The sequence below is a fragment of the Acomys minous genome (genome assembly GCF_964271855.1).
Source record: "Acomys minous genome assembly, chromosome: 5".
In the NCBI taxonomy this organism is placed as follows: domain Eukaryota; kingdom Metazoa; phylum Chordata; class Mammalia; order Rodentia; family Muridae; genus Acomys; species Acomys minous.
The window spans coordinates 16,792,563-16,815,480 of NC_140494.1; the positions used below are offsets into that span (position 1 = coordinate 16,792,563).

The 22,918-nt window shown below is 38.2% G+C and overlaps 1 protein-coding gene across 5 annotated transcripts in view; it reads right to left on the reverse strand.

Moving 5' to 3' along the window:
• Window positions 1-22,918, reverse strand: part of TRDMT1 (tRNA aspartic acid methyltransferase 1) — a 55,689-nt gene that overhangs the window by 14,395 nt on the left and 18,376 nt on the right. For 2 of the 5 annotated variants that reach the window (XM_084783728.1, XM_084783731.1), the window contains exons 3-11: window positions 21,597-21,673; window positions 19,569-19,640; window positions 18,519-18,584; window positions 17,797-17,866; window positions 16,590-16,673; window positions 15,059-15,402; window positions 12,341-12,398; window positions 11,704-11,833; window positions 6,286-6,818 (exon numbers count right to left, since the gene is read on the reverse strand). In XM_084783728.1, coding sequence (XP_084639854.1) covers window positions 6,718-6,818; window positions 11,704-11,833; window positions 12,341-12,398; window positions 15,059-15,402; window positions 16,590-16,673; window positions 17,797-17,866; window positions 18,519-18,584; window positions 19,569-19,640; window positions 21,597-21,673 — 1,002 coding nt within the window. In that variant the 3' untranslated portion in view covers window positions 6,286-6,717. Of the gene's footprint in view, window positions 1-6,285; window positions 6,819-11,703; window positions 11,834-12,340; window positions 12,399-15,058; window positions 15,403-16,589; window positions 16,674-17,796; window positions 17,867-18,518; window positions 18,585-19,568; window positions 19,641-21,596; window positions 21,674-22,918 lie in introns of those variants that run through there. The other 3 variants (XM_084783730.1, XM_084783729.1, XM_084783732.1) reach the window with 2 other exon arrangements.

Sequence of the window (22,918 nt, forward strand, 5' to 3'; positions counted from 1 at the left end):
GTCCCTGAAAGGCCACTTTTAACAGAAGCTGGTGAATGATATACCTAATGGCAAAGCACATGCCAGGACCTTGGTGCACAGGCTGTGAACTTGGAAGGCTAGGAGAACTAACACACCATAAAGAGAACTGTTGAAGTCATAAAAACCGATTTTTAGAATACATGTTTAGTTTATTTGTTTGCTAAATTTGATGTGACAGCAATCCACCCCAGTTGAAAAATGCCTAGCAGGAAGATTCTAGAAACACCTCCTGATCTGGACTCATCTGAGTGTCATCAGTAAAGTTGAAGGCAGGATGAGAATCACTGGGAACAAATGGCCTTGACAATGAAGGGCAGACCACACAAATCTCCAAGGGCAGCTAAGAGGGCAGCTCCAGACCCATCCTCTTCCCGCCTCTCCCCTCTAGGTGACCTCATCTGATGATAGAGCCAACCCAGCACAACCACCACATCCACTCAACTTCCACCCTTCCCAGGATGAACAGACGCCAAAATGCCATCCAAACACAGAACGAGTGCACTAGGGGACCATGGATGTGCAAGCAAAGACATGGTGTAAGGCTGAAAAGGAGAGTCCTCAGGGGAAAACAGCCTCTCTTCTACCTTTTATAAAACTTTTTATGTTCCTATTTAAAAGAAAAATATGATTTTTGAAGCTTTAGGAATCAGCCATGCTGTATTTGAGAGAAACAGTTGTAAGTATTTGATGTAGCTAAACATAAGATTCAGGGCTAGAGAGCTGACTTGGCTGCCAAGCCTCATGACCTCAGTTCTGCCCCTAGGACTTGCATGGCAGAGAGAACTGACCCCTGCAACTTGTCCTTTGACCTTTGTATGAATGCCACGGAATATGTATGCACCTGAGAGCACACATACAGACACAACAAATAAGTATGATACAGTATTTTAGAAACAAAAAGAAGACTCAGAAGCTGTGGTAAATATAAAACAAATTTGATAACATAGGAAAGGAGAAGGCAAACAGCTTTTTTGCACAAGCCTGTGTTTTTTGAGCAAATAAATTTACAGCTAAGAGGGACAAGAGAGGGCAATGGGGACAACATGTGGTATAAATAAATTCTTTATATGCAAGGAACAAAATATCACATGGAAGCCACTATACAGAAGATTGCATCTGCACTTTTAACCGAGGCAGTGTCACAGGGCCTCACTATCCAGTGTGCTCTCTGTGGCTTCAGAATTTAACTATGCTTCCAAGATCAGATGAGACATCCAGAACAGGCAAGGATTAAAAAAAAAAAAAAATTCTGGGTGTGGTGATGCACACCTTTAATCCCAACAGAGGCAGAGACAGAGGCAGAGGCAGAGGCAGAGGCAGAGGCAGGTGGATGTGGATCTCTGTAAATTTGTGGCTAGCCTGGTCTACAAAGTGAGTCCAGGACAGCCAGGGTTACACAGAGAAACCCTGTCTCAAAATAAAACAAAACAATAACAAAAAAAGAATTTAACTATAGTCCAAAATTGAATAGAAGATCCCAGAAATGACCCATAATTTAAACACACACACACACACACACACACACACACAGAGAGAGAGAGAGAGAGAGAGAGAGAGAGAGAGAGAGAGAGAGAGAGAGAGACTATTCAGCATGTACTCCTTAGGAATTTCTTTTCACAACAGCGAGGTGGAGAGAGAACTTCAATATTCAAGGGACACTAGAAAGTGCCTCAAACAACAGGAAAAAAAAGAGTCAAGTTAGATATAATACTCAAAACTCGCAAGCAATGCTCAAAAAGTCTAGATTATTTCTAAGTATGTTCACTTTAGTCCAGGTCAACAGAACACTAGAATTCATTTTAATTTTCCGAGTACATCACTAATCAATATTTAGTATAAAGGTTTTTTTTTATTTTACAATTGAGAATGAAATATTGTATAAATAAAATCAGAAACTAAACAGAAAGGTAGCAAATCTAAATAAGATGCATATATTGGACAACTTTACAATTCCAAATATCATGCCTTTTGCCTAAAATCTAAAAGTTGCCTGAGAGCGTGTAAGGAGCTCCTCTGCCGATAAGGTAGGTTGAAATGCTGAAATCCGCCCCATACAGCGTCAAGACCTGCTGGGACAGCACCCTGCATGCCTGAACTTTCCCCCAGGGCCTTTGTGGAGGTTCTAACAACAGGGAGCCTCTTGCCTGGTACCTCCTTCAAGAACAGCTTCCTCTGAGGAATCCACAGGAATAAACTCTCCCCACTGAGGGCTGGTGGGAGCCTTCAGAGCAAACACTGACTCTAATAGGATTTCGTAAAGAGCGTATGTTCACCTCCACGTGACTGGTGCCTGCCTTCTGAGTTTTAACACCAAGGACATAGAGATGAAATTAATATGTACTAACAGGCATAACTTTCTTCCGATATTTATAATTTTATAGGTCTGCATAGGGTATTTAAAGAATATTTTTATTTTTTTTTCCTTTGAGACAGGGTCTCTTTACATAACCCTGGCAATCCCAGAACTCACAAAAATCCATCTGCTTCTGCCTCTCTGGTGCTGGGATTAAAGGTGTGCACCATCACGTCCAGCTGAATATTTTAATTCTTGAGGTAAATTAACCAAGATAAACTTTTAGTAGCAAAATGGTAGCAACAGGTTGGCTGTGATAACCTGAATTTAGAAACTGTCTGAACATTTACTGTCCTCTAGAAAAGCAGGTGAGGAGTGCTCCCAAACGACATCTTACAGGCATATGCTAGACAGAGCTGATGAATGAGGGCAAACGTCAGGCTGGCATGATGATTGCATGCAGTGTACACAGGCAGTAGATGCTGACAGAAAAGCTGAACTGGTCGAGGGACCCAAAGGCCATGTCTTTAAAAATAATCCAAACAAGCGTTAATCACAGGCATCCAGAAAGCACTCACACTGTGACCTGATTTCAAAGTCCAAAGGCGGAGCGCAGTGGCACTTAAAAGTTATGTGGTTAAAACAGCTTCCAGGTAAAGAGCAAATTACAAGAAAATTCTTTTTACCACTGCCTTCTCTCTCTCTCTCTCTCTCTCTCTCTCTCTCTCTCTCTCTCTCTCTCTCTCTCTCTCTCATGTGTGTGTGTTTGTGTGTGTGTGTGTGTGTGGTGAGTGTGAAGGTTTGTATACATGCGTGTGTGTGTGTGTGTGTGTGTGTGTGTGTATGCACGTGTACACGTGTAAGCTGAGGTTTAAACTCATGGTTAGAAGGATGCTGAGCTCACACACTGTCACTAAGGTACAACCCCAGTACAAGTTAAGCTTTTGTTCAACAATACAGGAAGGCACAGTTAAACACTCACGTGAGCCCAAAATTGGGACCTTGTTGTTTTGACTTGGCTTGTAGAAACCTCATGATTCTACATAATGAAGCTGTCAAAACAGAAAGTAGGCAGAGTCCTTTGGTTTGGATGGAGATACAAGAATTCACTTGCAAAATGCCTCACTTACCATACTAATGCAGGCTCCTTCATGCTGTGCTAAGCTAACAAAACTAAACCAGTTTTAATTCTCCTTAGTTCCAATTTGGTCTCTGGGTGTACTTCAGGTGGTCATGTTCGCCTCACTTTCATCTTATCAACTATGCACAGCCTCTACTCCACATAAGCCACTTGCACATGTGGTTTAATAGCCAGAATTCAATGTGTTAGGTCCTCCAGAGAAGGTCAGCTGATCCCATAGGAAGTGGTAAGTCATTCTCTCTCTTTCTGTCTTTACTGGCTGCCACTAATGATGGTCCATCGTTCACCTCTATGACAACTACTCATCTTCCAAATTATTTTCTGATATAAATCATTTTGTTTGTATTCATTACTTTGCATCAAATCATTAGTTTGGGCCCTTTAAAGCACTAAATTTATGATGCAAGGAGTAAGTTTGCCTTAGAATTATATAACATGGCACATAAGTGGTGGGAATTAAACCCCAGTTTATGGAAAGAACAGTGAATGCTATTAATTGCTGACAACCTCTCCAGCCCCTAAACAATTTTATAAAGCCATATTTTGTTTCCCAATTTATAAGTAAATGCTCTCCGGACCTATCAAATGTGTTCACAGTTGTGACACTGTAACTCAGCAAATATAATACTGTTCAATGTGATATTGGACCTTATAATTACAACATGATTGTAACCATAGTATAATATTGTTACACTAAAAACCATTTTCTTGATAAGAATTTTTCAGCAGTGAAGATAACCCACATGAAGGCACACTATGATTATTTCAGATTGTAATTATGAGACTTTAATGAGGTTCATCTTTAAACACATAGAAAAAAATGGAGACTGTGACTACTGATAAATATGCAGCATATAAAACTTTGATATACCATATTTACCTGAGCTCAGAAGAAGTAATTTTAAAATTTCAACACGATATAAACAAAATAAAATTAGCTATTCAACAGACTTTGAGTGTACAGTTCAGGGGCACTAAGCACATTCACAATGTCCAACCATCAGAGCCACCCACTTTAGGAACGTTCTCCTCTTCCCAAACAGAAGCTTTGTACCCGCTAAACACTAACTCCCTAGTCCCCCTCCTGCCAAGCCCTGGCAAACATTGCCCTACTTACTGTCTCTATGAACTTGACTCACAGTAGCATGAAACCAGCTTATTTCATTAGCAGTTTCCCAAGGCTCTTCCAGGTCATGGCATGTATCATAAATGCATGCCAGTTAATTCTGACTGACTGACATCCCAGCATATGTTTTTAACATTTCTGTAGCCATTCATTTACCGATGCATGAACACACTCACTGATTGGAGACAGAAAAAGTTAAATTCAGAGTCAATACCATAACAGATAGTACAGCACCATATAGAAATAGGCAGCAAGTTTTCCTTCTCTAACCTGACTGCCACATAAGCCATATTTCTTAGACATGTAACAGCAGACAAGTTTAATCAAAAAGGCTGATAAAGGAAAAACACTCTGGTAATAGCAAACTAAAAGAATGTACAAATGAAGACAGACAATGAGTTTTTATCTTCAGATTAAGATTAAAGAGGAGGCCAGGGTTAGTATTGCTGGCCTTTAATTCCAGCACTCCGGAGGTTGCAGCAGACAGACTCCTCTGAGTCAGAAGCCAGACTAGTTTACATAGCAAGTTCCAGGCCAGCTAGGAGCACACAGTGAGACCCCATCACAAAACAAAACACCTATAGCTCTCCTGCATTTTCTGAGACCTTTCGAAAAGGATATGATTAAGAATTTATGAGCATTTTTTTCTAATATATTCTTCAGTCTGATGTCTAATTTGGATGATAATTTGGTTTAAAATGTACGCATTAGTCGAAAAAGGATTAGAATTAAGTAAAAAATTCAATAGGCTAGAATTAGAATCAGTTTTGAGTTAGAACTAATTAACAAAAAGTAATATTTTAAGAGTTATAAAACATTTTCTTTTTAAATAATTCTATGAGAATGCTGTACAGTTCATTTGGATCATATTCCCCAACTCATCACAGACCCACTGCCTCCCCTACCCACCCACCCGTGTCCCTCATATGTTCTGGAGTATAAACCTACCCTGGAATGGGATTTAATCCCCTGCAGGTCATTTGTATGCTATCACATAGCTACGAATTCATATGTGCAACTGTCCTGCTCTGCCTGGAACACATGATTTTCTTAGTCATCTACCACGTCTGGTTCTTACAGTCGTTTTGCTCTCTCTTCTGCTGTGACCTCTGAGTCTTGGTGGAGAGGAGACAGACAGATATGTCCCACGTAGGCTGAGCACCCCACAGTCCTCCTTCTCTGTATGTGGCCAGCTCTGGGGTTCTGTATGGCCATCTACTGCAAGAAGCTTACCTGAGGCGCACGGAGGGCAACACTAATCTATTTATAACAATAAATCATCAGGGATCATTCAATACTATGTCCATTTAGCAGGACAACAGTAGTAGTTAACTCTAGGGTCTGTGACTCCTCCAGCCACAGAGTTTTGAATCAGATGACAGTGCCAGGTACGGGTTCCATGTCGTTGGTCATACAGCAGTTGGTTATTCCCATAACATTCAGGGCATTCCCATAACATTCAGGGCATTCCCATAATATTCAGGGCATTCCCATAACATTCAGGGCATTCCCATAATATTCAGGCTTTTTGGCTTCAAAGCTAGTTAAGACTGATGATTCCTTTTCTTCCAGTGCATGAACAGCACCTGCCAGCATTATGAAAGCTGGTCAGAAAGGGTGAAGCTTCCAGGCCCATACCCAGTTGGTACCTTATGTTACATGAAACAGGTTTTAAGTAAACATACAAAAATGATTTTCTAAGGATCGTTATTCATGTCATACTTTATAAAGTACAATTACAGATACAAAATTCAAACATTCTTAAATTTGTTTATAGTATAATATGAAAAGTATTTAATATACATGTTTAAAACTTTTATAAAAATATTTACCCATAAGGCAAAACAGCAAAGTGAAGTTTTGAATCAGGTGACAGTGCCAGGTACGGGTTCCATGTCGTTGGTCATACAGCAGTTGGTTATTCCCATAACATTCAGGGCATTCCCATAACATTCAGGGCATTTAGGAAATTTAGGAAAATAATTTGACATGTGTTACCTAAGTTTCCAATTATCCACTAACATGATACTAAAATAATTTAGTTACATTTCATATGAATGAATTAAAAAATAGAATTTTAGAATTAATATCTAGAATTAGAAGAATGCTATGACACCTCTCAGAGGTATTTCCAAATTATTCACACAGGGCTGTGAGGAGTTTTGCTACTACATGCACGTTGAGGCTGTTGCCAAGCAGACGGTACCGCTGCTTTACTGTTATCTTCTTAGGAAACCCTGGAAAACAGAGGTGGCTTTTACAGTACAGTTACTTGCAATCCCAATTTTCAGAAATAAAAGTACCTTTAGTAAAAGCACAATGGCTATTTTATAAATACAATCATACCTCCTTGACAGTGTTGTGCTTATTCAATGAGATGCTGTATAACACAACTGTATTAGATAATATCAGAGTATGGCTAATGCCAACATGTACTCGTAGAGTTCACAGAAACATATGTGTTAATACACTTTGGAAAAATAGTTGTTACTATTTTCTTGGTAGTTTCTTTTATTTAACAACACTTTTATATAGGGCTCTATTTTACATACCACAAAATTTACCTTTTTAAAAGTACAGGGTTCATGCATTTTAGGATAGAGTTCTCAAACATCTTCATTTCATTATTTCAACAACAACAACTCCTGTACCCATCTTTAGTGAAAATTTTGGTTTCTTTGAAAAACACATAAATATTATAAGACTGTGTTTTGTTTTAATCCTAGGTGTGGGGATTTAGGGTTGCTTTGAAGCAACTGCCTATGATTTTCCTTGTGCTCTGGCAGGGGCATGATATTGTTAGCTGCAAAGTGTTTCTACAAGTATATGATGTTTAGAATTCTGGGTACTTTTCAGAGGATATATAAATGCTACAGCCCCAATAGATGGTGAATGATTGGTGGTTGGATGCTGTTGGTTGAGGTTTGCTAAGTAGTGATGCCTAAAGAAATGCAAAGGAGAAATTTCCTGACTGTGATGATCAACCTGCCCGAAGGAACTCCTCTAATTAGCAGGAAGTCATTTAAAAATAATGACAGCCCCCCTTTCCTCTCTCTCCTTTTTTCCTCTCTTATCTATTTGGAAGTTGAAAGGGAAGAGGTAACGGGGTAGAGAAGGGTAGAAGAGAGAAAGGAACTCACAAAGTAGCAAAAGGCTACACCCACCAACAGTTGCTTCCCAGTCCTTCTCTTTGTCCACCCCCAACCACTACTACTACAGATTTGGCTGCTCTAACATCATATAAATGGAATCAAGTGATATGTTCTATGTCTTCTTTTTTACAGTTATTATAATGGTTTTAAGGTTCATTCACATTAGAGAAAATTTCAGTACTTCATTTTTATTATTTAATAATTTTTTTAATATGTAAGACATTTTATTTACCTATTCATTAGCTGGTAAACATCTGAGTTGTTTCCACTTTGGGATATTATATATAATAATATATAGGTGATATGGAAGTTTTTTCTTGGATATGTGTCTAAAGGTAAAACGGCTGAGTCATGTATTATGTATAATGTTTGCAGAGATGTTGACACTATTTTAATTCACTCTTGTGGATATGAAGTAATAGTCACTGTGGTTTTACTTTTTTTTCTCTAGTAACTAATGATGTTAAACATCCCTCTCATGTGTTTTTTCTTTTTATCTGCCTATCTTATTTGAAGAAATGTATATTCAAATAATTTTGACATTTTTATATTGGATTATTTTCTTTTTAGTGTTGTTATAAGAGCTTTTTATATATTCTGTATATAGCTGGTTTTCACAGTTTGCTTCCATAAGCTGATTTTCTGCTATCTGACTTAGTCATATTCAGTGTGCTTTGAAATAACAAGTGACTAAATAAATTAATTAATTAATTAACAAACATACAAACAGTAAGATAAAGGAAATAATTAAAGAGCATTAAAACAGCACAATTAAATACATTTGTAATGAAGAACCATTAGGTAAAGCTGCTTTATCAATACTAGACTCTGCGTTGGCTGCAGTAAGATACCAGCTACAATAAAGCTGCCATCTGCAGTGAGCAGGACTGTAGAGCTTGAGTCCACAGATAGTAAGCCGCAGGCAAGCACATTACTAATCTCAAAGACGATTTAGCTACAAATGACCAGGAATAAAAATGTGTTTACAGATAACACTTTACACTATTTGAGGAAATGACCTTTTGCAATATTATGACTACACTAAAGGGAAAGTGAGTTTACAAACAGAATTTTATACAGATATTAGAGTCTAAACTAAGTGATAGAAAAATTATATTGTTCTTAAGTTAACAGGTGTTTTTTTTAAGTTAGTTATATTAAAATACTGGTAGTCTTAAAAAACAAAGCTACACAGAATGTACAGGGTCAAGACAGCAGCTCTCTCCCAGTAACGCTGGTGTTTCTCTCCAAAGCCAGCTAGTTACACACATGCAGGTTTTCAGTCTGTCACAAAGACAGCAGGATAAAATGAGCAGACAGATCAATGTGAACTCATTATTGCCAAGGGACAAATGGCTCAGACAATGTCCATTTTTGTACCCACAGCCAATAATGTTGGGAACAAACATGAAGCACACTTGTGTCATGTTCTATAGTAACAGCTAGGTAATACTGTCCACAGACACATAACACATATTTTAAAAGAGCATTCAGCAATTTAAAATATATAACAATAGGAAAAAAATGAAATCATAAATTCAAAAACAGAACAAAGAGGGGCACATGGGAGGTGTTAGAAGGATGAAAGGAAAGCAGGAAAATGGTGTGATTATATCTTAATCTAAAAAATGTTTTAAAAGAAAATGAAACAAAATTAAAAGACTCTTCATATGTGTTTTGTATACATATATTTGAAGAACCTCAAGAAATTCTATATTATTCACCTCAAATTTTAAAACAAAAATATTTATGAAATTTACAAAATAAAATTACCCTTCTTGAGTGTCTACCAAGATGGCTCAGTGCCACAATGCCTAAAGACATGAGCTCATGACACCCATCTGATGAAATGAGAGAACCAGCCCCTGCAAGGTATCCTCTGAGCTACACATACATCATGACATAGGCGTGCGCGTACGTACGTACACACACACACACACACAAATAAATAAACAAACAAACATAATACTTTTAAATTATCTCTCTATAATGTGAAAATTAGAACCAATACAAGATTTCTTGTCTAGGACATTATAATAAGCATTTAAATATACTACCCAGTCAACAGTAATAATACCTCATAAAGTAAGTCTTATAATTATCTACGTTTTACAAACAGTAAACTAAAACAGAAAAGTTAGCCTAAGGTGGAGCAAATGAAGACTCTAGCTGGGTCTGTCTCTGGCCCCCTCCGCACCCCTTATCAAGTTTCAATAGTACCACGGTGACTACAGCCCTGCATGTAAAGTAATGGAGAGACTGGGCCTTAGGAGTCCATTCTGATTAGACAATCAACAGCTTTTCTCTTAAGTAGTGTGTAGAGTACATCTGATTGTTCAAAATACAGTGACTAGGAAACCAGACTGAAACCAGAATTGAGTCCAACCCTCAGCTCACTCTTCTACAGTTTTCTTACTTTGTGACATAAACTAAGGCAAGGAGGGTCTGTGGCTTTCCTCAATAAGTCTCTAAAACATTGAGAACTAAATAAGATGGCCAAAAAGAAAAATCACATTTTTCTCTTTCTTTTTTATTTAATTTTTTTGGTTTTTCGAAACAGGGTTTCTCTGTGTAGCCTTGGCTGTCCTGGACTTGCTTTGTAGACCAGGCTGGCCTCGAACTCACAGAGATCCTATCTTTTTTTTTTTAAGTTAAAAAATAATAATAATACAATTACATCATTTCCCTTTTCTCCCTCCAATCTCTCCTATGCCCCTCCTGCTCCCTCTCAAAATTATGGACTCTTTTTAAAAAATTGTTATTACACAGAAACACACACACACATACACACAGACAAAAATCCTAAGTATAAAAGTACAAACTGCAACACTGATAAAATTTTAAAAGGGCAGGTAGTAGAAAATAAACCTGGTTGCTGTCAGTATGCTCACAGAAGCAAATACCAAGAATAGTTAAGTGAAATGGCCAGCTTCTTGTCAGCGTTCTTCCAAGACATCACCTATAGATTTATTATTTAGAATCTGAAAAAAATAATCTCTTTCACCCATTCTTCGTCTCACACACATGCATCAATATTGCAACTCTACTGGATTTAATAAAGTTCCCTTTCTATACTCAAATCCTCAAATCCTCAGGGTTCTCAGAGGCAGATCTCCTCCTCCCTGCCCTGGAGGCATGCTGCATAGGGCTATTTTTCCCTTAGGCTACTTAGCCAGCTATGGAGAGCACGTGGAGCCCTGTGTAAGAAACCATGGACCTCTTTAGAGCTAAGAGTGTGGTGGCAATGGAAGCAGGGGAGGGCTTGGGACCTCTGTCAGCACACAGGGCAGTGTCCAGGCTTCAGGGGGCTAATCCCAGGACTTCCTGCACTGTGGTGGAGTTAGGACTTTGTCTTCCCTCTATCTTTGCTTTGTTTGTGAATTCCCCTGCTGTAGATCCCCTTTGAATGACCCTTACACTCCTTAAAGTGGAGAACAAAACAAATAACTGATAACATATCTTTGCCAAAGTAAAAAAACAACCACAAATACAACCCTTGCCCACAACTAGTTAACTCAATTACACTTTACCTTCTTCATTTGAAAAAGCCAGTTGAGCCTGACTAAGTTTGGTGGTACAGCCTGTAATTCCAGCTGTGGAGGGGGCTGAGGTAGGAGGATCATGAATTCAAGGACCACCGAGGCTAGAGAGCAGGCTCATGATGAGCCTGGTCAATGTAAAAAATATCTGTTTCAACATAAAAGTAAATTCAAAAGGAAAGGCTGGGGAACGTAGCTTGGTGTAGCACACTTGAGCCCCTGGGTTAATAAAAATACCAACAAAATGAGCAATTGAAGTGATTGCCCCCCCCTCCACGCCTACACCCACAGAGAGAGAGAGAGAGAGAGACAGACAGACAGACAGACAGACAGAGGAGAAGAGACAGAGAGAGACAGAGGGAGAGTGTGTCCTACTGAGATGCTGAGATCTTTAGTGAAGGAAAGCTGAGAGCTACATGGATCCCACATACCAAATTCTGGAGGAAATCCCTGGAGATTGGCAATTTCTTTAGGTGTGAAATACCGCAGTTTAAGCATTGACAACTTAGCTATCTTTTCTTCTGGTGGCAAATCAGTAAGAGACTTATAGATATTTTCAATCTGTTAAAAAAAAAATCCAAGAGAAATTAAAAGGTATTGTATGACCAGACTTAGGATTACCAGTTGTAGGGAAGTCTAAAACAGTGGACAAGCCACCTGCTGTGCCATGCGGTAACAATGTATAAGCAAAATACTTCTGTGGAACAACTCTATAGTCCATTCAATAACTTGGCAGCAGACTTGGAAGAAGAAAAGACTCACAATGAACAGAGCAGGGTCACTTTCACTTTATCTGTCATTTTTGACTCTCTAAAACTAAGCCATATCAGTAAATATATAAATTAGATTATAGAAAAATATAGGAAGCAGAGTCAACTATTTTATTTCATAATTCTAACAAGAAAATAAAAAGAATGACTCCACAGAAAAGAAATTGTGTGTGTGTGCAAGTGTGTGTGCATGTGTGAATAAGTAACAGTTGGACATTTAAAATTATTTTATTATTCTTAAATTAAATGTTAGTAGTGTTATGGAGTGGAAAGCTTTAGCTTTTACCATACATGGTACCTGCACATCCTCTGCCATCTGCAGCACAGAGCCTGTCCCTTCAATGTAGCTTCCATACCTGAAAAACAAGATGCGCGTTATATTAACACCTCATGTATTTTAGTGCCAAATTTTAAAAGATTATTTCTTTGTATGTCTGTGCATTCATGTGTGAGTGTGTGTCTATTTTTGTGTAAGCAGGTGTGCATGCATGTGCATGTGTGTGGAGACAGCCCTCTGAGGGCAACCCTGGGTGTCATGCCCTAAAGCACAGTCTGGTGGTTTTTGGAAGCACACTCTCTCACGGGTATCAAACACACCAATTAAGTTAAGCTGGCCAGCTAGCAAGGCCCAGGGACCTGCCTGTCTCACTCCCCCAGAGCTGAAATCACAAGGGCATGCCACCATGCCTAGCCATATTTACATGTCTCCTAGAGTTCTAATTCAGGGCCTTGTGCTTACTGAAAACACTGTACCAAACAGAGTCTCTCAAGGTCTTTTCCTTAAAAAAATATTTTTAAGTGATAAAATATTTCCATAATGACATACATTAATATTTTCTAAAATACTTGAATAGTACATAAATATGTTTTGTAATTTAAAATAAGACAAAAGACATAATTCTATGTAAATTTTTAGGAAACTGAATGTAGTAGTTGAGTTGTATAAACAGCACTGAATGATATATTAGCATTTTTGTATTAATTGTCCTAACTGCAATATTATTTGCTAGAAAATATACATTATATTACAAAGGTCCATGGCACATTAGACCGAATGTATACATGAAAACATATCACTGCTATTATTTTTATAATGACTGAATTATGATTTTTCTCTTAGCATCACAAAACTTTGGCTCTCTAATACCACGTACACATGGTCCACTGAATCTGAGTTTAACTCTCATTAGACCAGATTTTACTATCATTTTCATTTAAGAATTAATTAGTTAAAATTGTATAAGAATTACAAAATATTTCAGAAATGAAAGGTATGTTGCCAAGCTGGTTTTCCATCACATGAGCACTCTCTTTTCACAATAAGGACAATTTAAAATATAAATAAGAGAAGTACATCACGGAAAAATAACTTTCAGGCTGTCTTTTCATATGTGCTACAGTCAAACATGTGTGTGTGTGTGTGTGTGTGTGTGTGTGTGTGTGTGTGTGTGTGTGCCTGCCATCTTTAGCAGAAAAGACTGCCACAGTAAAGTTTCCTTTATGTCATCTTTATTATAAAAGAATACCAAGGTTGCTTTTTATTACAAAATTGATAAGCGCTATTTTATGGTCCTAAACAGAACCTATTGGACTTGGTAATAGACAACAGCTGAGTGGAGTCTTTTTAAAGTAATAAATCCTTTCTCCTAGAAGCACAAGGGCAGATCATAAAATCAGAGTGAGACTACACGGCTATAGGACAGCAGTGCCTTTCCCACAGACACACAGGTTTGATTGTCTCATCACACAACTGCCTCCCCAGCGAAGGAAGTGGAGGAGCATGCACAAAACAAAGACAGGGTCTCAATTTAAAAGTTGACCAAAAAATTGTCGTAAGTCAAGAAACAACTCAAAGCAAAACCCTAAATGTACAACAATAGGTAACCAACAAAACAAAGTATGATCCTCTTTTACCATGAACTTTATTACCATACAACAATATCTAAAGAAGATTATGAGTGACTATCTTCAAGCCAGCAGCCACCATTTTGGAAATTCCTCTGTGTTTCTTACAAAAGGTTACCCCAGCTGGGCCTGCTGACTGCTTTTGCCCCTCATGGAGGGGTGGGGAGGGTCACAGACTTCATCTGAGTACCCAGATGCTCCCTTCTATGTGTTCTGTGTAACTCTGCATTAATTGCACATGGCCCAGGGGAGGGCACAGAGTATATAGTCCAGGGAAGCCTACATGAGGGGTCCTCCATCTGTGCACATGCAGACAAGACACCATTCATACTGCGTAAAGACTTTCCAGGTGCAGCCTGATGAGGGACAGGAGCACTCACACCCCTGTAAGTAACTTCTCACCTATGCTCTGGAAGGAAGCCCAATAAATTCAATGGTTCTCAAGAGTAAACTTGGGTGAATCATGCCTCGGTTTGGGCTGGGACCTTAGGAGTCAGAGCATTGTAGCCACGATGAAAAAAGGCTCTTTTATGTTCACTCCAGGAAGCAGTGTTAACAACAACTCCTTTGGCAGGCCATGTACTATATGGATATCACAGGCTGGTGACAATAGACACTAGATGGCTAAGAGACAGATGTAGTGGGGAATTTTTAATCTTAGTAACCTTTAAATTTTGAAAGATGAGAATATGTAATTTGTTTAAAAATCTAAATGAGTTTTAATTTTTAAGTTATACCTGGATGATTCTATTTCTTAAAATTAAAAAATATTTTTAATGCACTGATAGATATCCCTCTTGAGGTTGATATGTTTCACAGAAAGAAAGGTGATAAAGCTAACATTCACAAACTACAGAAATCATGTTCACACAGTATTTAAGCTGTACAAAGGTCATCCACAAATGGCCTTGTCTCCCATGGACAATCTGTGGGTAGTGCACAGAATGTTCTGCAACAGGAATGTCACTCGTGTTCCACTGGCAATTAGGAAAAATAGTCAGCTTAAGAGAAACACTCTATAAAGCGCTTCTTGTTCAGAGAAGAACAAAACAACTAGCTAGGAAACACGATTATTTTAGATACGACACGGAGGAGTTTCTTTCCAGCTTACCCTTTGGTAAAGCACGTGGACCTTCGGGAAGTGGGCTGAACGATGTCTAGTAGCAGAGCGTATCGCAGCAGTAACTGTGGTGGTAAAAGGTACTGATTTGTGTCACCATATTCAAGAAAATCTTTTAGCATCCGCACAGAGACGTCACTGTCCTGTTGGCGTTTCCTGTCAATTTCTTCTGCAGTTTCAAGCTTAAAGAGAATTGTATCTTTTCCAGAGCTCTGTGTGCTGCTGCTACCAAAGCAGACATTTGGTTCAGTTCTCTTCACGGTTGGCTTATTTTCTGAAACTACTATGTATTTTTGTGGCTGTGCGTTTACGATTTTTGGAAACTCCATCAGTATCTGTCATCAAATAAAAAAATACATAGAGCATCAAAGTTTTATTTAAAATTAAGAGGTAAATCAATAATGTGAACAGAACATGTGGAAACGTTTTTAGCTTGATGCTAGAACCACAGACACCGTGGTTTGCTTGTGTTCACATGAGCTAATGTCGGGAGTTAGTCTTCATACAGTCATATAAAAGGTGAGGTGCACAAGATTTATATCCTAGAATTCCTGTTTGCTGTACTTATTAATGGAAAAACTCAAAAAATTTAAACACAACAGCACAACTAGAAAAAAGTTTCAAGAGCAACAATGACATTGGAAAATGAATATGGAACAAAAGCTTACTAAACTCCTTCTTTACAAAGGAGATCCCGCAGCATCCTCAAATCTAAAAACTCAAGCGTTTTTCACTGAGAACACTTACGTCCCATGGAGTAAGGGTGAGCAGGGGGCACGATTCATTTTGGAAAGTCATAATTTTGTATAAACTTCTCTTTTACAAATGAGAAAACAGTCAATGAATTTTTAGTGATTAAGTTTTCCTTAATACACGTTTTCCATTGTTTCTAGAGCTCTCCATTATGGGAAAGCATGCCTGTCACAGGAGAATCAAGTGGCAGAACTGGGCTTCACTGGCAGGACTGACGGGCTATTAAGCTTTGCTTGTGATGGTTGCGCAAAGCAAAGTTCTTTGAGCCACTGAAACTCTGTTATCTTTCCTCACTTCTTATGGAAACATAAAATTATTCACCAAGAATCCCAACTTAGCAGTTGAGAATTTGATGTTAGCTTATATTAATCATTACTACATTTTAATCAATTAAGATAAATAATGTTGGGATCAGAGAAACTATAATAAATGTTTAAACAGGCCAATTTAAAGCCAGCATATTATAATTTATCAGAAGTAATAGATAGTTTTGAATGGGAAAAGAGAATGACAGCTATAACAGCCAGTGGTCACGGAAGTCATGATGGCACTAATGATAATTTTTGAATTTACAAAGCCTTTGTGTGTTTGGTTTTGTTTAGTTTAGTTGAAAGTGACATCAGAAGAAGCAGCAGCCTGGAAATGGACAGGACAATGACCTGCATTATACACTCAATAGGCACAGAAACCCTAAGTAGCTACTGAGAACAGACTGGAAAACTGTGGTTCATTCACAAGTAAACAGTTATATCAATACCAACAACAATACCTGCCCAGGGGCTTGAAAAGGTAAAGGCTCTGACTGAAGCTTTGCAATGAGAAAATACCGTAGCCTTGAGTTTGGAATGCCAAGCTATAAGCAAAACAGAACAGTTAGATACCATATGAAATTTGGGAGATTTGAAGCAACCTCAGCACCTAGCATAGAGATTCAGACAGACATGCACCTAGTTTCTGCCAAAGCAAATATTGCTACTAATGTTAGAAGACTTTTTCCCCTTGCTTTTGCTTTTCGTTTTTCGAGAGAGAGTTTTTCTGTGTAGCTTTGGTGGTCCTGAAACTCACTTTTGTAGACCAGGCTGGCTTCAAATAGAGATCCACCTGCCTTTGCCTCTGGAGTGCTGGGATTAAAGGTGAGTGCCACCAAACCCAGTATTGAAGACTTCTTTTCAGAAGAATCTAAGTCACTTAAATTGCTTGCTATTCTGTACCTTTAGTTGAATGAAGATTATTCCTGACAAAACATGTATGCATATATCCAAGTAAGAAGAAAAGAGACATTTTGTATTTGTTATTGATAATATAATAATAGTAAAACCATTAAGTTCAAATGTAGTTATTCTTGCCTGGTTTTACTTTTACTTTTAGAGGAGCATTTACTATATTCTAAAAGAGGCAATGTTATGAAATAAGGTTAAATAGATCAGTTACACTGCCAGTTCTGACAATTTATATATTAAATTTTAAAGCTAGATTTTCTTTTCATTTGTGGACAAAGAATTATATAATATGGCTAATGATGATAAGAAACTAAAAATATGACAAACGTAATCACACAAAATCAATCTTTTGAAAAACAAGCAAGTGCTTTGATTTCTTACATGAACTGACAGCAACACTTACAACCTAATTTCATGTACCAAAAAAAAAAAAAATTATAATGTGTCCACTTCATTTTTAATCCTGGATTACCCGGAGAATTACCGAATGCAAGACATCTAATTTAGAGATGTAAAACTCACATATTTTCAAAACCTGCAGTCGTTTGTTTTCCAATAAGAAAAATGTAGGAGAGCTAATGAACCTATTTTATGTACAAGCAAACAACGAGCATGCACCATGTTCTTCAGAAAGTAAAATCCATGTCTGAGCTAATTTAACACTTATGTGAAACATTAAACATAGATCTATTTTGTTTATTACATCAAATTCCCTTAGAGGATCACTTACATACAGGTTTGAACTGTGGTACTTACGGAGGACGGAGATAATAGAAACTCTTGATACTGAAAGCCACAGGTTTCTAGTGTGTGCACCAGCAGCTCTCTGGGAAGAGAAAGAGTCAAAGAGAAAGCTTCCAGCTGCTGCTTAGAAAAGGCACTCTCACAGAACACTTCACCGTCAGGAAACCCAACTGTGCCAAGCCACTTAGAGACCAGGCTCCCAAGGCATTACTTGAGGAATCGCACTGGAATAAGGAGATACTGGAGGAGTTTCTAGCACAAGTAATAGAGTGGCCAGACAATGTGACCAACTGTTAATTAAATGGCTCTGGGAACAGAAACTACAGCTCCACAGGGCAAACCAGAGGGAATCGCTGATGAGCAAGAGGTGAGCAAGCAACAGCCTATGTGGATGCCTTCTCTCCACACAGGCTGCGTCTGATGGAAGCCTGCCTCTGAGCCATCTCTCCCAGCTAACTGTACGGTAACACGTACTCACTATGAGGCTGTTCTTAATGAAAATATTTCTACTTATAAATACTTAATACTAAAATCAATACTCATTCTGGAAGATCAAAAGGAGAAGAGAAAAAACTTTGTAATGTTTATATTATTGGTAAAAAGTCATATTAGTTAATAAAACACATCTTATAAATGTCAGAATATGTAGTTATTATTAGATCTTTATCTCACAACAGGGCCTACTATAAAATATAGCAAGTTTAAGACATATGCAAGACAAATATATTTTTTACCTTGTAGAAGATACTTCAAAACCTTTGACATTTTCTAAAAGAATATACTTGGGTAATTTTTGTAGTCTAAAACCAAAAACAAACAGAAATACAAACAATGAATTACAAAGACGCAAAAAGAAAATCACAACTTGTGACAAACGGGCCTTAAATAATTTACTAGATTTTTAAAATTAATTTTAATTCCTATTTTATTCATTTTTCTCAAAGCATAGTACACTTGAAAAAGCTCACACTTGAACAGTTAAGTTCCAATGAAGCACATCTCAAACTATGGGTTTTCACGGGGCTTCTGTACTGCAAAACTCAAAAGGGTTGCCATTCAGCCATGGTGACAGTGTTCACTAGCACTGGCTGTCATTCAGCCATGGTGACAGTGTTCACTAGCACTGGCTGCCATTCAGCCATGGTGACAGTGTTCACTAGCACTGGCTGCCATTCAGCCATGGTGACAGTGTTCACTAGCACTGGCTGCCATTCAGCCATGGTGACAGAGTTCACTAGCACTGGCTGCCATTCAGCCATGGTGACAGCGTTCACTAGCACTGGCTGCCATTCAGCCATGGTGACAGCGTTCACTAGCACTGGCTGCCATTCAGCCATGGTGACAGCGTTCACTAGCACTGGCTGCCATTCAGCCATGGTGACAGCATTCACTAGCACTGGCTGCCATTCAGCCATGGTGACAGTGTTCACTAGCACTGGCTGCCATTCAGCCATGGTGACAGTGTTCACTAGCACTGGCTGCCATTCAGCCATGGTGACAGTGTCCACTAGCACTGGCTGTCATTCAGCTAAGGTGGCAGTGTTCACTAGCACTGGTAACATCTTCATGACTACTATGGGTGAGCAGAGGCAGCAGATTTTAGCTGGTTCCTGAAAGCTCTGCCAGTCACTACGGAGGCAAACATGCCATTGTGAAATTTATTCGGTGTGCCAAAAGAAGGGTGCATGTAACAACTGCTTACCTCTACAGAGAGACAAATGTTGCATCGTTTCGTACCCATAGTTTTAGATTAAATGTAACAGCACAAGAATCTACACTTTTACCTTGGAAGAATATCTAGGATATACAAGAAGCTATTTGTCCTTGGATCAGCCATATCCCCCTGTAGGCCAATCCTAAAAAAGCAAAGAAAGCATGAAAAGGTTTATCAAAAACTTTATGTACTGATATCAAAAAGACTTAGTCAGCTAAGAGAATTTAAATAAGTTGATCGTTACCATAACAAACAAAACAAGAAAGAAAGAAAAAACAAGCTGGCTGGGTAGGCAGCAATCTGGAACTGATGACACTGGTGATAACCACCATTTAAGGTGACCAAACAATGAGGAATACTGAGATAATCTTGTCAGGTGCAAACACACCCTTGACCTCAGGGTTTTACTTTACAAGCAGAAGTTGAAGCTTAGACAAACTAGGGTCAGCACATGCAAGCAGGTGGTACTAGGCTAGCAAACAAATCGTACAAAGGTTCACAATATGGTCAAGGTTCAGGTAGAAGGGAACACTTGGATTGAGTGTGAATAATAGGAACAGAGGATCAGGGTTTAAACTTCAGTGCTCAGTAGCTTCATGGTCCTAAGCTATGTGACCTCTCTGGCACTTTCCCTGACCTGACACCAAGGCTAAATCTATCAGTGGGTCTGAGGGTTATTTGGAAATCAAAAAAAGACTTAAACAGATTCCTCAGAAATCATTGGTTTTTATATTCTGTCCCTTTCCATTCAAGAGTTCAGACATCAACTGCAGAATCAGTTAGTGATGGCATCAGCAGGCTGGAATTGGGCTAACATACAGGGAAGATGGCAGGAGGGAAGATACTGGGCCCACTGCAGTAGAACAGATACTCTGTTCTGCACACATGAGGCCACACTCTGTCACATGCTTAAAGCCACCTTCATATGGAATGTCCTTTGCCAACTTTGATAAAGTGCTACTCTGCTTCAGACAGCTCTGGCCATGCCTCTGGAAGAACTCCCCTCTCTGAGCATGACACACATTATTTTTTCCTCTATTTTCTCGTGGAACTTTCAGAGTTCTCAGAGTACAGATGTCTCAATTTATATAACACTAATTTCTGAGTCATTCCCTTCAATTATAAACTCTGAAGCTCAGGAACAAGTGTCCAGCACATTATATGGCACACAGGCACAATAAATCCCAAGGGAGACAGGTTTCCTCCCTATCAAAGATATTAAAATGTAGCACAAGAATATTCACTTTAATCGTCATATTTGTTACATAACACTCCAGCTAGTCATTTTAATACAAAATATATAAATAATGCCTCCTACTTTGTCTAATTGTATAGTCACAGGAAAGTTAACCTTTCTCTGTCTCAGTTCCTCACCAACAAAGTAAGAGTAACAATAAGATACTACTACTATGGCCACTTAGAATAATTTCTTTTATTAAAGAGAGAAAATGAGCTAGGTTTAATTTAAGACAAAAATTTCTTGAGATACATTGTTAAAAACTACTATATAAATTTGAAATGAGAAATTATGTCTACGAAAATACTGATTTTGAGAAATACACAATTTGTACATATATACTAAACTAGATTTCAGTTTTTTACATTTTACAATTTTTACAGTTTACAAAGGAAATATTTCTTAAGGAAATTCTGTTTTACTGATCAGAATTAGCTCTGAATGCTAAAGAGCTCTCAACAGCTTAAAGCAATTAAGGTAATTTTAAACAAAAATAATTGTACCTTGACTATACCTATAACAAAGTATTACATATTTACTGTTGATCAAATAAGTTTGCTCTTTTGACTGTAACTGTCAATTCCTATTCTTGATGCTGAGTTATAAAGATGAAAAGTGAAGGGATACATTTACAAAGTATTGTGAAGCTATGAGAGTTCAGCTTATAGGCTTCAAAGTTCTTCGCTTTTCCCTTCTCCATTCCTTACTGCTTCCCTCCCCTTTCTTTTCTTATCTGAGATGAAGTGTGTGTCATGACTTTAACCCAGGGCGTCATGCACACTGGGCAAGCATTTACCACTGAGCTATATTCTCAGCCCACACATACTCTTCCTTAAGAGAAAAAACATTTATTATACATACCGTGTGAATGGCTGACATGGAGGGCTCATTAAAATCATATTAAATGATAGCTTGTCAAACTCTTCCACTGAAATGCCCTAAGGAACGAACATTTTAAAGAAAAAAATACAGGATGAAGAAAATTATGCTAGACAATTAGAACTAAAGTCATCAGGAACCACAGGTACACATAACACAGTGCTGTACAATGCAGCTTCAATTACACTAACTTCCCAGAGCAATCTTGTGAGGAAGGAACAGTGGCGTCCTCCACAACACTCATTCCTCTGTGAGGTCTCAGGTGTAACCTTGCAAGTTTTGGACTCGACCATGAAGAATTTTATCTTGTAATTAACCATGTTTGGGAAAGGACCTTTAAGCACCTGTCAATCGAAACGCTTCCGCTTTGTGAGTGTGCTGCTGTAATGAACAGCCATCATTCTGGCCTTGTGCTCCCTGTCAATATACTAGCAAATTGAAAGGCCTCATGTTCGTATGTCAGCAATTATTTTATTGTTTTGTCCTTGGCACAAGGAACTTCAAATGATTATAGACAAGATTAAGTAAAATGACACCAACTTGTTCATTTACATAGGCAGATCAGAAGATAAACAGTAAGAAACACACGTCAGGGATTGGCCAATTCTCATTAAGCACTCTTGGCCAGAAATGTAAAAAGAATAGACCAGTATAACAACCTCTATAATAATCACAACAAATCCTAACAAGCAGGAAATGTTATGCCCTGAGTTCTTTGGAGAGTTGGTTAGCCTGGGAACAAGTCAGTTATCTCTGCCTAATAAAGTTATTGACATACATAAGGACAGGAAATAACCTATGGATCTTCAGAAAGTAGTCATTTAAAAAATGTTATTAAAATATTAAAATGTTCAGAAAAAGAACTGAATTTTATGAATACTTTCAGACATAGTTTTCCTCTTTTCAGTAATGAGCTCACTAAATAATAGCAATAAAATACTTACTTTTGACATTAGTGCATTTCTGAAAGAAATGGCACTCTGAAAGAAGGTGAGCTGCCTTCAGATGTGCTTCTGACCAATTTGTTCATGTTTTATACATAACTATGAAGTCTGTATTCCTAAGACAATGGTTTTCTTGCCTTGTTGCATATAACTGATAAACAATGAAGCCTTACAGCTGCTGATTTCTTACCCTACCCTGCCCTGTGAAGGCATTTCATGCACCTATACGTACATCAATCAGATGTTTCCTGAGGACTACTCCAGTTACCCTTGTAATCTTTTATCTTGATATCATTTATCTAATGTCAACTCTGACCCGTTTCACCCTTTATCAGCATTTTCCTAGTATTTCTGTTCACT